Source organism: Leuciscus leuciscus (assembly GCF_965113295.1).
Source record: "Leuciscus leuciscus genome assembly, chromosome: 3".
In the NCBI taxonomy this organism is placed as follows: Eukaryota; Metazoa; Chordata; class Actinopteri; order Cypriniformes; family Leuciscidae; genus Leuciscus; species Leuciscus leuciscus.
This window is the reverse complement of record NC_138727.1, coordinates 58153126-58168026: the sequence shown is the minus strand read 5'-3', so window position 1 is coordinate 58168026 and position 14901 is coordinate 58153126. Positions and strand designations below refer to the sequence as shown.

General features: G+C 40.2%; 2 protein-coding genes and 1 long non-coding RNA gene across 3 annotated transcripts in view; 1 reads left to right on the top strand and 2 right to left on the bottom strand.

Annotated features, from left to right (window-relative positions):
• LOC309493963 overlaps positions 1 to 14901 on the bottom strand; it is a 124735-nt gene that overhangs the window by 58344 nt on the left and 51490 nt on the right. The window lies entirely within an intron of this gene.
• On the bottom strand, positions 7511 to 11387 carry LOC309493694 (piggyBac transposable element-derived protein 3-like). The gene is made up of 3 exons (XM_082162893.1): positions 11134 to 11387; positions 9203 to 10291; positions 7511 to 8994 (listed from the first exon to the last, which is right to left on the bottom strand). The coding sequence occupies exons 2-3, from the start codon at positions 10284 to 10286 to the stop codon at positions 8282 to 8284; spliced, it is 1797 nt and encodes a 598-aa protein (XP_082019019.1). The 5' UTR covers positions 10287 to 10291; positions 11134 to 11387; the 3' UTR covers positions 7511 to 8281.
• Positions 12963 to 14901, top strand: part of LOC309493740 (B-cell receptor CD22-like) — a 42063-nt gene continuing 40124 nt past the window's right edge. Inside the window, exon 1 of the mRNA XM_082162961.1 lies at positions 12963 to 14465. Coding sequence (XP_082019087.1) covers positions 14451 to 14465 — 15 coding nt within the window. The 5' untranslated portion in view covers positions 12963 to 14450. The remainder of the gene's footprint in view (positions 14466 to 14901) is intronic.

Here is a 14901-nt window from a genome sequence, read left to right as displayed (position 1 = left end):
CATGACAGTAGCTCGCACAAAGCAGACACAGTGCGACACCTACTGGTGTCTGTAATCGTTTTGAACTGCCCTTGATTTTAAACTTCGTTGGATTATTAACGTTACATGATGGAGGACTGAGAACCTTCACATATGTCGTTTTTGATTGTATTATAAACAAACTACTATCACTATTAGTTACCTAACTAGCCTGTTCAATACATTTCTATATTAACACTGTATAACGTGAGCGAGGTAACAGCGTGTCCTTGGGCTTTTTGAAAATAGCTATGATGCGTTAGGATAAAATTATATTTGAGGACCAACACAAGTTTTACGAGGGTGTCAATCGAATGGCAAAGACGAGATAGGGACTGATATTTTGATGGCGGAGTCACGTGGGAATTCACGTTGAATCGCTGTCAGTTCGCTGTCCATTACGGTGGAAACCACATTAAATATAAATTTAATTATATAATATAGCGCTAACAGTAACAACTCTGCACACACAATAAGTTCTTAGGTTAACCTATATTACCAACTGTATTGAGCCAAACAATGCGCTCATTAAACGTGACTGGTGATGTCTGGATAGGCACGATATGAAATAGCTGTAATAAACTACTGTTGCTAACATATTTATTCCGGTCCAGGTTTATATAAGGCTATTTATTAATTGATTTTTCTTCTTCTAACGTTACTCTGGTATAACGTTAGCGCTGCATATTATGACCGTTCTAAAAGCTTGGCTTTTATTTTGATAGGCCATATTTACTATTACTTCCGGGTCACGTGGCCAACCTGTCTGTATTTCAATGTAGATCTTCAAACGAAAAAATGGAAAAAGGAATTTCAAAAAACCAAAATCGGACCGTTATTTGATTTTGGTTTTGTCATTTTTCGTTTTTGGATTCAGAACCAAAAACGGGAGAACGGCTCTTTTTTTACCGTTTCTTTGTTTTTGGTTTGAAACGACAAACGAAAAACAGGTGGTTTCTCGTTATTTTGATTTGTGTTTCAAACGAAAAAACAAACTATCAAAACGTACACGGACCAGAGCGGCATTTTTAAAAGGATGGAGCGTCGCCCTATTTCCCGCTCCAATTTCGCTCCGCGCACACCACGATTCTGAAGCATGCTCAGTCAAGCCTGACTCAGTCTACTGTTGATGACTGCAAGCTGGATTCTATTTTCAGTCAAAACTCGGCTCAATAATGGAGTTCAAAAAGGAAAATAAGAAGTCATACAGGTGTACTATAATATAAAACGAACTATAATGTGGTAGAAGAAAACGAATATGGAGACATCGTTTCAGTCAGTAAAGATTCATTTTGGAATCTAAAAACACACATCTCTCGAAAACATGCAGTGTGCTATGTGAACACGCTGGGAAGAAAGCAAAAGGTTAGCAAATCGAATACGGTAACTTGTAACAAAGTGTAAATTAAATATAGCATAATATTCAAACAATTGATACAAGCCCATTTAAATTTTAATCCTGCGCGCTGCGCAAAAGTTCAGTTATAAGAATGTTGGCCTAATAGTTAATTTAGCCTACTTTTAAAACGTTTATGTATATTTTTTTATATTTTTGTTTATATAAATTTTATTTATATTATTAGGCCCATTTATTCGTTTTATTTTACAGCAGTTTGTGTGTACAATGGATATAAGCCCATTTAAATTTAATCGTGCGCGTTGGGCAAAAGTTAACTTATCAAAATTCTGGCCTAACAGTACATTTACTTTTAATTTTTTTATGTAGGCTATATTTTTGTTTATATAATTGTTATTTATATTATTAGGCCCATTTATTCGTTTAATTTTACAGGACTTTGTGTAGGCTATATTCCTTCTTACATAGGCCTAATTTGTAATTTGAATAAAATAAAAATAATAAAGAATAAAAATTTGAAAAATGTTGTTGTTGCTCATTAGTTCTTTAGGAGGTAAGGCTGTGGTCTAAGCTAACAGTGATATACATGTAGATTTTTTTTCCTTTTTTGGAGCGAGCGGGGGGCGATTTGAGTGGAGCACGGAGCAAACTGCGTTGAGCGGATTGATGTAGCTTTGAGCGGGGGAGATTCTCACCGCTCAACTCCGCTCATATGCTCTCTAGTACTATATAAATTACAAAGGTTTAATTGGCATCTTTATTTCAAACGACCCGACCGACCGCGACCCGAATATCATTAAAAATATTTTTGGATGACTCGTAACCGCGGGTAACCGCGGGTGACCGCAGGCACCTGCTCATTTCGGATCAACCCGCGCATCACTGATGTCTACTTATTTCTAATTTCTAAATCCCATATCAACCTTAACCACTTGAACAATACAAGGAGAGATAAGAAACTGCACTTTTAATGCTTTCAAATAAACAATATACAATTGCATGAATTATTCTTGAAATGACCAAAGTGTGTAGAGGGAGAAGGTTACATAAAAAATATACCTTTTAAAAATGTATGTTAAATATACAGAATTGTTCTATAGTCTAATGCAATTACATCAGATTTTACTTTAAATTACAGAAGAATTAAGAGTAATCCCTTTAATTCAATTGCAGTATTTAGATTACTTGGTAATTAATTACACCCAACACTGTATAACTAATTAAAATGTAAAGGTGAGAAACGTGCAGACCTCTTTTTGTCTGGCTGTTGCCATGGTGACTCATAATATCTGTGCTCCATTGATAATGGCTTTTTATAGTTGTGGTGCACGCGCTTAACTCAGAGTCAGTCAACTCAGAGTTGATTGAACTAACTAATTTCAGCTGTTCTGTAACCGAAAACTCAGAGTTTCCCATCTCAGGGTAATTCAACTCAGAGTTCAAGTTTTAACTCAGAGTTGGTTGAACCTCCTTTCTGAAACAGGCCCCTGGAGGACCACTGACACTGCACGTTTTCTTTGTCTCCCTAATCAAACACACCTGATTCAACTCATCAGCTCATTAACCCATGTGATAATGAGCTGATGAGTTGAATCAGGTGTGTTTGATTAGGGAGACAACGAAAACCTGCAGTGTCAGTGGTCCTCCAGGACAGGTTTGAGAACCACTGGCTTAGATCATTACAAACCAATCACCAGAACAAATCACTGTGAAGAAGACTTGAGTGACATTGATTTCTACTCAACTGTATGATATAAATGTACATGTATCTTTCTATTCAGGAGACTCACTTGGGTGTTGTGGCCAGTGATCTCCCGGCCATGAATAAAACTTCATTTCTACAAAGAGCAACTTGGGAGTCGTGTCAGGTATATGCTACGCAGCTGAGAAACAGATTCTACGCTCAAAAGACAACAACAGAACATCTATGTGTGATTTTACTTATTTAATTATACAGGTAAGTTGACTGAGTTGACAAGTTCTCATTTACAGCAACGACCTGTGTAGGTCACAAAAAATACAGCCAGGAATACAATGTACAGTAAACAAGCAAAATAAGTTAAAAGCAATTAAAAAGAAAAGCCAACACAATCACAAAAAACAAACACAGTCAGTAATAAAATGATCATCAAGCAAACGTCTAAAATGCCGTAAAGGCACCAGTTCATCCAGTTTAAAAGTACATTGTAATTCATTCCAAATGTCAGAAAAAAAAAAAAAGGTAGTAATAGAAGTTAGTAATAGAAGTACTAAAGATTCTATGCTCAGAAGACAACAAAAGAAACAGCTCGAGTGGGATTGAGGTAGTGATAGTAGCTTATTGACGGGACGCCATCACCTTACTTCAGGGAAGTATTGTATTGTAAGTATTCAGGTTCAGGGAATTACCTCAAGATATTGTAGTCATTATTTTTAACAACTGCAAGTGTTTAAATTGTCCATGGTGAAGAAGTCAGATTAAGTAGGTTGTATTCGTATTAAGAATTTCCACGACGACCACAATTTTAAATTTGTGTCTTCTGTTAGTTACACAGCGACTACTGAACAGACATGTAGACATTTATTTTAAAATGCAAAGTTTTAAAAGTATAATAAATAAAAGCTCTGTAAACACTTGCGCCAAATAGAGGAAATACGTCATGCAAGTAGACAAGTGGTCAAGTGCAAAGACCGCAAGTGTGGGTATTTGGACAAATACCCTCACCCTAAGATCAACAGGGATGTTCCTGATTTGTACCAAGAGTTCGAAAGATTTCGGAGCCGCGTCACATTCGTTTTTGACGGCCCGCTATCGGAGCAAACAGTGAAGCAGCATGCAGGCTGGCTGGGCACGTGGATCGGTGAGCAAGGCAGAGAGATATATAAGACTGCACTGGGGCGAAGGTGAGAAAGGTGACTGGATAAATTTGCAAACTATGTAAGCCCGAGAAAAAACAAGAGAAAAGCCAGACACCGCTATAAACAAAGAAAGCAAGGAGTGACTGAAAGTTTTAAACACTTTGTGAAGGATTTGAGACTCCTGCTCAAGGATTGCGAGTATGCTTATCCAAATGATATGTAGATCGATGCGATAATATCGGGTGTCAGAGAAAAGCGCGTCCAAGAGAGACTGTTAGACAAAGGAGAAGATTTAACACTACCAAAAGCAATTGAAATCGCCCAGTAATTTGAACTGTCACAGAAGCAAATTAAAATAGTCAGAGAAGAAGAATCTCAAGTGCAAGCAGTAAAGGTGAAAACAAAATACCAAACTGCAAACAAGAAAACCTATCAGAAAAATCGCTCAAAATATGTGCAAAAAGAAATACATGCAAACCGACCAAAAACTGTTCAAGTTGCGGCAAAGACCCACAACATAAATGGAATCAAGGAAGATGTCCAGCAAAAGGCTCTGTCTGCTCATACTGTCACAAACCCAACCACTGGGTGGCAGTATGTCACAAATGATCAGTGAACACAGTCAGTGTGCAGCTGCAACCAGAAACATAAGGTGAGGAGATGCTGAGCGTAAATGTCACACAAACAGAAGAGCAGAGTGATGATAAGTGGACAGCAGACATTGAAATTCTGTCTCAGAAAGTACCATTCAGAATTGATACTGGTGCTTAAATGTGACACTCTGACTTTAAACAATTATCAGGCACTTCTGCACGATGGTGAGCTTAAATGCTCTAATCGAGTGCTAAATTCCTACTCGAACCACAAGCTAAGGCCAATAGCTGCGGTTGATCTTCTGATTCATTACAAGAATACTGAGGTATCAGCAGAATTCGAGATTGTGGACTATTCTCAAGAAAATGTGCTCAGTGGTGCAACAGCTGAAGCCTTAGGTTTAGTTACGCGGCTTGCACTGCAGCCTACTAAGAAAGAAAATAAAAAGACGCATTCCAGTCAGATGACAGCAAAATAAAATGTGCCGGCTGGGCTAGATGATTATCCAGAGCTAACTCACACTACTGGAACCTTGCCGGGCAAATACAAAATTAAAATTGGGCCTATCTGCCATCAACCAGCTGCACTGAAAAAAAAAAATAATAGAGAAACTACAAGAGATGGTTAAAGATGGATACATCACAAAAGTCAACCAACCGACCGTATGGGTGAGTTCGATGGTAGCAGCTGTACATAATGGCAAGATAAGGATCTGCATTGACCAGAGTGACTTAAATGAGGTCATAAAGAGAGAACATTACCCAATACGCACCATCGAAGAGGTAGTCTCTGCAATTCCTGATGCTGAAGTATTTTCGGTCTTGAATGCTAAATCTGGCTTCCTGCAAATAGAACTAGATGAAGCATCAACACTTCTGACAACCTTTAACACACCCATTGGTAGATATACTGTAGGTGGCTTAGACTTGATTTTGGCCTGAAATGCTCACCGCAAATTTTCCAGCAATCAGTGTCATGGACGACATTCTCATTGCAGCACCTTCAGCAAAGGACCATGATGAGATCCTCCGCAAAGTAATTCAAGCAGCTCAACTTCTCAACTTCGACAAATGCCACATCAAGCAATCTTCTGTGCCCTACATGGGACACCTGATAACATCAGATGGTCTGAGGGCAGACCATGCAAAGATAGAGGCTGTCAAATCCATGCCAAAACCAGCAGACAAGGATGGTGTCCGTCGTTTCCTGGGTTTCGTCAACGACCTGTCAAAATTCTTGCCAAACCTCAGCAAAGTCGACGCTTCTCTAAGGCAGCTCCTGAAAGACAATGGTCAAAAACAGACAATGGTCCACAATATGCAGCGGATGCATTCAAGGATTTCTGCCAAAGTTATGGAATCATGCACAATACATCGTCCCCACACATGCCACACTCCAGCGGTGAGGCAGAGCATGCAGTCCAGACTGTTAAGAAACTTTGGTCCAAGGCACCAGAATAACACCTTGCACTGCTTGACTACAGAACAACGCCAATAGAGTCAGTAGGCCTATCACCAGCTCAACTGCTGATGACCCTAACAACCTGCATGCTGCTCGTCTGTTGCTCATGCCAGCAGTGTACGACCCCCTCAAAGTTAAACGGCAACTACATGAAAGCAAAAGCATTCAGAAGTTTTACTACGACTGCAAGAGGGCAAGTGGCCCTCGTGCTGTACTGAAGCCTGGAGATGAAGTAAGGGTGCAACCACACCCTGGCAGTCACAAGTGGTCTCCTGGAGTTGTAGTGAAAGCACATTGTGCCCCAAGATTTTATGTTGTGGACTGTGGACGTAGAGAGTACCGTCACAACATTCAGCATCTTCGCAAGAGCACAGCAGCTGCCAACTGCTGTCACAGGCTTAGTGTTGATCAATGGACAGAAATAACAGAGCCAGGGAGTGTCTGTTGGATCGTCCTAGTTCCTCCCAAACATCACCTACAGAACTACCCACATAGCAACATTCTGACGTCCCAGATCCAGCCCACATCTGGCACGCATGGAAAGATGATCTGGCCCACATGCAGCGTGGAATGACGGCCCTTGGATGGCTCACTCCTGTTTGCCAGATTTGAGCCACAAGCAGGCCATAGCAATGCCCCATGTCAGCAGAGAGAAAAGAAATAAACCAGAACTGGACCTTATCTGAGCCACAAAATCTGTGTATATTAAATATGGAGTCATTTCAGCCTTTATAAGCTGTTAACAAGCAGAATCACTGAAGAAAAGAAGTGTGTACTTAAAGCAGCACTCAGTAGCTTTGGGACTTCTTCGCTGTATTCTCGCTTTTTGCTCGCAGGTTTCTCTCTAGAGCTCCCCCCACAGCTTCGGAATATATATTTGACAACACTGTTGTAAAAACTCGTTGTTGATTCTCAGACACCAGAGGCTATAGATCAACGACATCAAAGCAGATGGGACGTTCTTTAAAACGTCTTCTTCATTCGGGTTCGGACAGCGTGAGGGAGCGCAATAATGACAGCATTTTAGCAGATTTCTTTTGGCCGTAAAGCAATTGTTTACATCGCGAGACCTGATATCACGCGAGACTTCCTGACGCAGCGGCCGGCGGCGCGCCGGCTCAAAGTTGCAAGTGCGTATTTTCCGCTCACGGGCACCAGGGGGGTGCGAAACGACCACCATTCAACCCGAAATAAGTGATATAACCATTCCAATGACTCCGAAGCTGTTCAGTTAACCCTTTATCAGTCACACTAAGAAATAAATATGCAAAAAAATATTTTTTGATAAAATGGTGTTCCTTAGTCCACATTTAGCAACTTTTCAGTGTTTTTTTTTTTAAAGACCCAATCAGGAAGCAGATACACACGTCAACCAGCCGGTTGACTTGCCCATTTAGGGTCATTCTCAGCATGAAGTAACTAGTATTAGGCATTCATGGATTTTTTTCTTGTGTGCATCTGAAGTTGAATTTTTTTTCATATAAAAACATTACAGACAGTAGAATATGTTAACAATATCATCAATTTATTTTAAAAACATGTTCTTATTATAACACATACAATAAAAACATTGTAAAGTGCAACAGTAAACATAATAGAATTCAAGAAATGTAACAAATACAAAGCTAAATAAATAATTATGATAACTGTAAACAATAAATAATTAAAAAAATATATACTATAAATAAAATAAATAAATAATCTCTGGTAACAATATCTGACAAGATGTATGGTATAGACAACTTGACAATGTAATAAATTAGAAATATAGTACATATCTTTTGATTTGATAGGTGATACGTAACAAAGAACAGTTTTCCGTTCAAACAACTTCTCATCCTTGAATTACTCTAAATTGCAATACTAAAATGCAACTTGTAAAATCATAAAAAAATTATAAAGGGTGATTAGTCAATGTAGTAATAATATCAAGTAAGGGTGTGTGTGTGTGTGTGTGTGTGTGTGTGTGCGCGTGCGTGCGTGAATAGGTCTCATCCTTGGCTTACTCTTAACTCATCTCTGGTGATATGCAACAAAGCACTGTTTTTTGTTGTTCAAACAAAGGAACAACTTCCCATCTCCACATTTGGAACATCGCCAACGCGACACTCCACTTTTGCACAAGTTGCACCTCCCTCTCTGAGTGCCAAATGTAGGCCAGTGTCCAACGCCATCATATCGGACTTCCTGGGTGGGGTGGAGAACTCGGGGGTTGGGGCGACGGACTTGTGGCTTGTGCTTTGCACCTGGGGGTCGGCCAGCCCTGGCAGGTACCTTGTCAGCTCCCTTCAAAGTAGCTGCCACCGACAGACGGAACTTCTTCAAGGGCATCGGTTTCTGTTTGAGAATGCTGCAGTCCCTTTTGTAGATAAGCCATGCATTCACAATGCTCACATCGATGATGTACCCAAACAATGGCAGGTACCAGCGCCGGGACTTCATTGGTGTTTTGTAGAGGTGCACAAGCATATCGGAGAGATCAATGCCCCCCATGGCTTGATTGTATGCCAGGACGATGGATGGGCAAGGGACGTCGACCTTCTGTTGCGCCTCCTTTGTGTATCTCTTCACTGAAGACAGTGGCTCCACCCCATAAGCATTGCTCAGCAAGGTGACACACTTGTTGTCGAACCACTTTACTGCAACGACTCCCTCTGATGAACAGAAATCAACAACACCTCGGCCTCGCTTCACCATCTCCTTATCACTCATCAATGTTGCACCACCTGAAAGACATGGAAATTTGTTTTTGTGAGTACAGTATGTGTCACAATAACACTAATATAATTTCTATAACAAATGGAAGGCATGTGTACAGTATATCTGCATCAGAAGAAAAACATTTATGTGCATGCATGGTTTGATTTGGTTGTGACTGTGTAACTAACATGATTACCATTTACTACATGATTAAGTTTACTGAAAGTGCATTACCTGTGCGATTTACCCTGACGGTACCCACACTTCTCAATCCCAGGTTGGTGTGCAGTGTCTTCACCAAGTTGAAGCTGGTAAAGAAGTTGTCGTAGAACACCACAGTTGCCTCTTTGTGTACGATAGTGTTGCAGAGTATTGAGACAACCTTGGCGCCAAGGAGAAGGTCTTCCAAGCCCAGATGTGCATGCTCTTCCTCTTGAATGTTGAAAAATGTTGTGGCCCCTTGGTACAATATGAAGTCATGGATGATGCCAGAGTAGCTGCCCCGACAGAAGATCTTAAAACCCCACTTATCCGGCTTGTTCTGAATGTACTGCCTGAGTTTGCCAGCTCTGGTGCCCTTGTAAGCCACCATAACTTCGTCAACACTCTGCTTGTTGGTAGGTGGAATAAGGAGGCATTGTTCTCTGAACATGTCAAAAAGAGGACGTATCTTATGGAAGCGGTCAGGGCAGCCCTCCATCTGGAAGTTATCATTGAAGTGGACATATCTTCGGAGCACTTTGAAGCGCTTCACTGTCATGGTATCAGCCACTGGTGGGAAGCGTGACTCACAGGCCCAGTAATCTTCCAAAGAGGGAAATTCAAAAACTCCCATGTAGAGCAAAACTGACAAGAAAACCTCAATTTCAGCAGCTGTGGTGTTGATGGATGTCCCGGTCTGTTGAACTGAGTACAGGTTGGTATGCTCAGTTATGTGCACAATCATCTGGTCAGTAAAGAGCTTCTTAAAATACTGAAACGGCGTCTGGACCAACTCTGGAAGCTCGAAGACAGGCTCGGGCAGAGTGAAGATTGGAATGTCCTTTTTGACCCATTTGGTCTTTTTGGTCTTTCTGGACTTTGCAGGAGGGGAGGGAGTTTGATTGAGGTCTGAAGATACCTCAACAAGCCTGTTTCTATTCCTCAATTTCTTTGAAGGGGGCGGTAAATCTATACTGCGTGGAGGGACAAAATCTTCATTATCTCCATCGTCTGGATCACTGAGCTCTTCCACTTCTGAGTCACATGGATCAGCGGGTAAAAGTGCAATAGTGCTAGAGGTAGATCTGGGGGGTCCATAAAATGTACGGCAGTCCATTATGTCTGAAAGAGATGGAACATAAACATTACTGTACAGTGTAGGGTCACAAACTGTGTCTTGAGTAAACAGTGCATCAGGTACATCTATCCATAATAAATGCACAATTGTCATATTGATAAACTGTTCTCCCAACATACAGGCACATTGTGATTTATTTTAATTTGTTAAGAAAAAATTGCATATGCTAATAAATGCTCTGTGTACTATGTATGACAAATCGGATAACACACAACCATGAAATTACATAACAAGAGACAGAAAATGTTGAAGTGTGACTGATAAGGTAAGTTTACTGTGCTAAATAAAGCCAAAAATGTCCCCATCGAATCAATTACAGTCTCAGTCTCATTATCATGTTGTGTCTGTCAGAATATTGAACAGAAAATGTAATGTTTATACCCATCTAGACAGCTGTAGTTGTAGCTATTCAATGCATAACGTAGTGTTAGTCAATAAGCCTCAGCTACGATGGCTATTGCAGAAATAATGAGTAACGTTAGGACTAATGGTTCATTTCGTAACATGTAAAGAGTAAAACGTATTAAATTTAGAATCTGAAGGTAAAACCACAGGCCGTATAAATAATGGTAAAATACATATAGTCTAGCAAAGAAATTGGCCGTATGATCCTGCAGGGTGTATTATGCTGAGTCACGATCGCGTTGCTGTGCTAATTTAGCTAGCGTCCAGTTCAGTTTACCCTAAATGGGCAACTCAACCGAGCGGTCACACAACTTTTCAGAGGTAACAGAGAGATACATCTTATCATCACGTTTCTTCCATTCAACAAAAATATAATCATTAGGAAGTCTAGAACATGAAATCCAACCAAAAAATATCTTACCTTAAATTTTAGCGTCATTGCCAGCCATTGTTTGAGGAGAGGTCACGACAACACACTTCCGATTCAGATTCAGCTCGTCTCAGCAACAAATATTTTATTACAACATTGCCACCCAGTGGATATAATTGTCATTACACATTCTATTCAGTGAGAGGAAGAAGAACAAACAGCTAAAAATGGGGTTTGGCGAGTTTTAATTGCAGGAATTTGACCACGAAAAAAGGTCAACCGCACGGTTACAATGCACGTTAAAGGGTTAAGGTAAAAAAAGTTACTTAGTTCACCTTTAAACTAACTTTATATAACTAAAATTAAATGGGAAGCCGCTAACATACATTCACATGTAAACACAACACTGACGACTTCACTTCCAGGTCAAGCATCTGTCAATCAAAAACTCTGTTGCCAATGAGAACACACCGCTGTTAGCCCCGCCCACACGACAGTTATGTGCCTGAATGGTGAACGAAAACTCAGAGAGCGTAAATGAAAACTTCAGAATTGTAAATAAAAACTCTGGAAGTGCATTTGTAAGTACAGATCAGCAAAAGAAAAAAAGTGAAAACAATTAGTAAAACATGCAGTGTATTAAAAACAAAGTCAAAGTCAAAAAAGTTTTTTTTTCGGTAATCCCATAGTCCTCAACCCGAGCATTTTAAGGACAAAAACCTGACAAATGTCTTGAAATACATCATCTGAACAATGTTTTGAGCTGTGGTAACCATATTTTAAACAGAATTGACTCTATATGGTCCATTGAATTATTGAAAAATAATGCAGACCCGAAATGTCGCCGTGACCGTATAACCACCTCGGGTGTGCATAATTTTTCAAATAATTCAACGACCCGGAGTCAATTATTCTGTACTCACTCACACTGCCAACACAAGCATTGTACTCAGCTTAGCGCCTTTTACCCTTTAAGCAAGGGGAGCATAGGTCTCAAGCAACCTGACTGGCATCGCCACGTATCCATGCTCCTGCATCCCCTCGACATTTGCATAATTTGCATGTCTATGTTGGTGGATGCGGGCAGAATGCGGTTTCTTCCATGCCCACGTGTTCTCAGTATGGAGATCGGGAAGGAATGGAAGGTTCATTGGAGCTGGAGGGTTATGCCCGGAAAGGAACCGCTTGTCAAATCTGCAATCTGCGGTCTCTTCCCTAGCGCTTCAAAGACAGCTGTAGTCTGCCTGACCGGCACGCTCCATAACCCCCAAACTGCTCCTCATAAGCGGGGCAGGAAGGTTGCGAGGGCTCAGATGACTCGCCCTCTTCGCCCTCAACCACCATCTCCTGCTCTTCCTGGCATGGTGCCAGAAGACCACTGTACGCTGAGCCAGAGGATGGACCAGATGCTGCATAGAGGGCGTGAGAGGGACCCGAGCAACTGGGCACAGATGCTTGTCAAATTCAGTTACAAGCTTTCATGAGTTTTAATCACATTTATGAAACTTTTCAATCTGGTTTCAGGAAATTACATAGTACAGAATCTGCCCTTTTAAAGGTTTTTAATGACATCTTATTGGCTACAGATTCTGGAAATGCTTGTCTCTAGGTCCAGACTGAAGTACCGTGGTGACCGATCTTTTGCTATCGCAGGACCAACTCTCTGGAACAATCTTCCTGTAGCCATTTGAACAGCACCTTCTTTGCCTGTTATTAAATCTATGCTTAAATCTTACTTATTTGAACAAATTATGGTGGGTTAAAAATTTAATACTTTTTTTTTACTATATTGTTTTTGTAAAATTGTATTTCTTGCCTGTTTTGTTTACATTATTTTAACTTTCTGTACAGCACTTTGGTCAACCTACGGTTGTGTTTAAAAGTGCTTTAGAAATAAAGAAAATTAAATGAATGAATGAATGGCCCTCTTCCCTCGAGAAGACGGACAAACTAGAGCAGAGCATCCTTAAAGGGACGCAAACAACTCCCTCGAGAACTGTGCGAGTGGGCTATTTGCCCAGACAATACATGCACAATTTCACCGTTTGTCAAAAACCTTGGCCACGGGTCGACACACTGCTTGAAGTGTTTCTCATACATTGTTTTTACCTGATTCTACAGTGCTTTAAACACAATCAGTCCCTGAAGACGAAAAGAGGTTGACATGTTCCCTAGGCGCCTCTTATATACTTCCTGGTCGCACTAGTATGATGTCATAGGCTGTCGCTGGCCAATAAGATTGCTGTGATTTGACAGTTGCTTCAGATACCAGTCACGCTGAGGCGTTCCCCATAAGCATCTCATGATGCAGTGCGAGTTCCTTTTCGAAAGGGAACCACTGGTCAAAATCACATTTTAATAACATTTCAAATCAGCATTAAAATTTGACATGATCCATAAATGTTGTTTCTGATGCTCAAATAGCTTAAAAAAAAAAAGCATTTATTTCAGGTTTGTCCAGCCAATTCACCCGTGCAGTCCTGAACCTGCATCTCAGAACTGTTTCTATGGAAATCTGAGCTTCTAACAGCAGTTACAGTGACATGATTACCAATTTGGATCTTTTATTTAGAAGGCAGGACTTCCATTACTAGAGCTGAAATATTTGGTATGTGAAAAAGGCCTCAAGCGTTACTCTGACAGGACTGATTTCCTCTTCCTCTTCTGTGTGACGTCCCTCAGCGTCTCTCCATCGCTTATGAAGGTCACGTGATCACACTGTGATGCTGAAGTTTCACTTACTAAAGAGGAAACAATATTTTTAGAGACGTGATGCATTCAAGAAGAACAATTGGCTGCTGACAAAATAAATGCTTCGAAGTTCTTATGATAAAAACATTCAGATTAATCAATTCTGTTTCATCAGTGTGTTTTAAGTTCTTTGTTTATTCAACTTCCAGATTGGTATTAATAAATCAGTAAATTGGATGTTTATCAAATGCACAGTTGGCGATGCTGGAGATGAAATGTGTGTTTTGACGTCACTGCTACTGCAATACCTTCCAGTGTTTTACAAGCTAGGATAGTTGGTCTGCATATGCAAAATAAAGTAAAGTTATTCAAGCAATTATTTTCTCTGTTTCTTAAGAACAGGTTACTTGTCATTACTATCTATATGCAACTGATTAAATATAGATATTCCCAAGTTTGAAAACATGGACTGATATAAAGTTTCTCTCAGTTTAATGTGTATGCCTCTAGTCTAATGTTGTCTGTTAAAACTCTTCCTCTGCTCGATCTGCACTAGGTGAGGTGTCATACTGTAAGCTCATGTGAAAATATAATGTGTTAATCACGTGTCATTCAGAGTGTGAAAACGCCAATACTGGTTTCAGCCTGATCATTTGTAGTGCTGTCACTGGTCACTGATGTTGGTGAAACGGGTAAGAGCATGATTTTACAACTGTTCTGTTAAATATCTTAAGTGTGGGGGATTTATGGGAGATTGGTTGGGGCTAGTTGTCACAGGGCTGTGTCTCAGTAACTATATGGTTTAAAATCAAAAGTCCAATAGCACAATGTTTTCTCTAGCAGAGTTTTGTATGTTGGTGACAAACACCTTAAAACTTTAATCTTTTAACAACAAGTAACTGTATAATACAGGCTGACTATTTAATGAAAGCTGCTGTCAATCAAAGGGGACGGGGAAAGGCGTTAGACAGTTCCGTACTCAAGCAGTGAAAAAATGATGGTTGCTGTCATTTTCTTGCATAAATAAAGTATTTTGATTTCTGTTTGACTTTAAGCTAAGAACTAGAGCGTATTTCTCTTTTAGTTCTCTGTTCAATCTCAGAATAGATGGTGCTCAATTTGTGCATG

Coding starts and splice junctions, on each gene's coding strand:
- LOC309493694 (XM_082162893.1), bottom strand. CDS start 10,286: ATGGACTGCCGTACATTTTATGGACCCCCCAGATCTACCTCTAGCACT. Junction 8,995..9,202: donor CGTCAGGGTAAATCGCACAG/GTAATGCACTTT, acceptor CATGTCTTTCAG/GTGGTGCAACATTGATGAGT.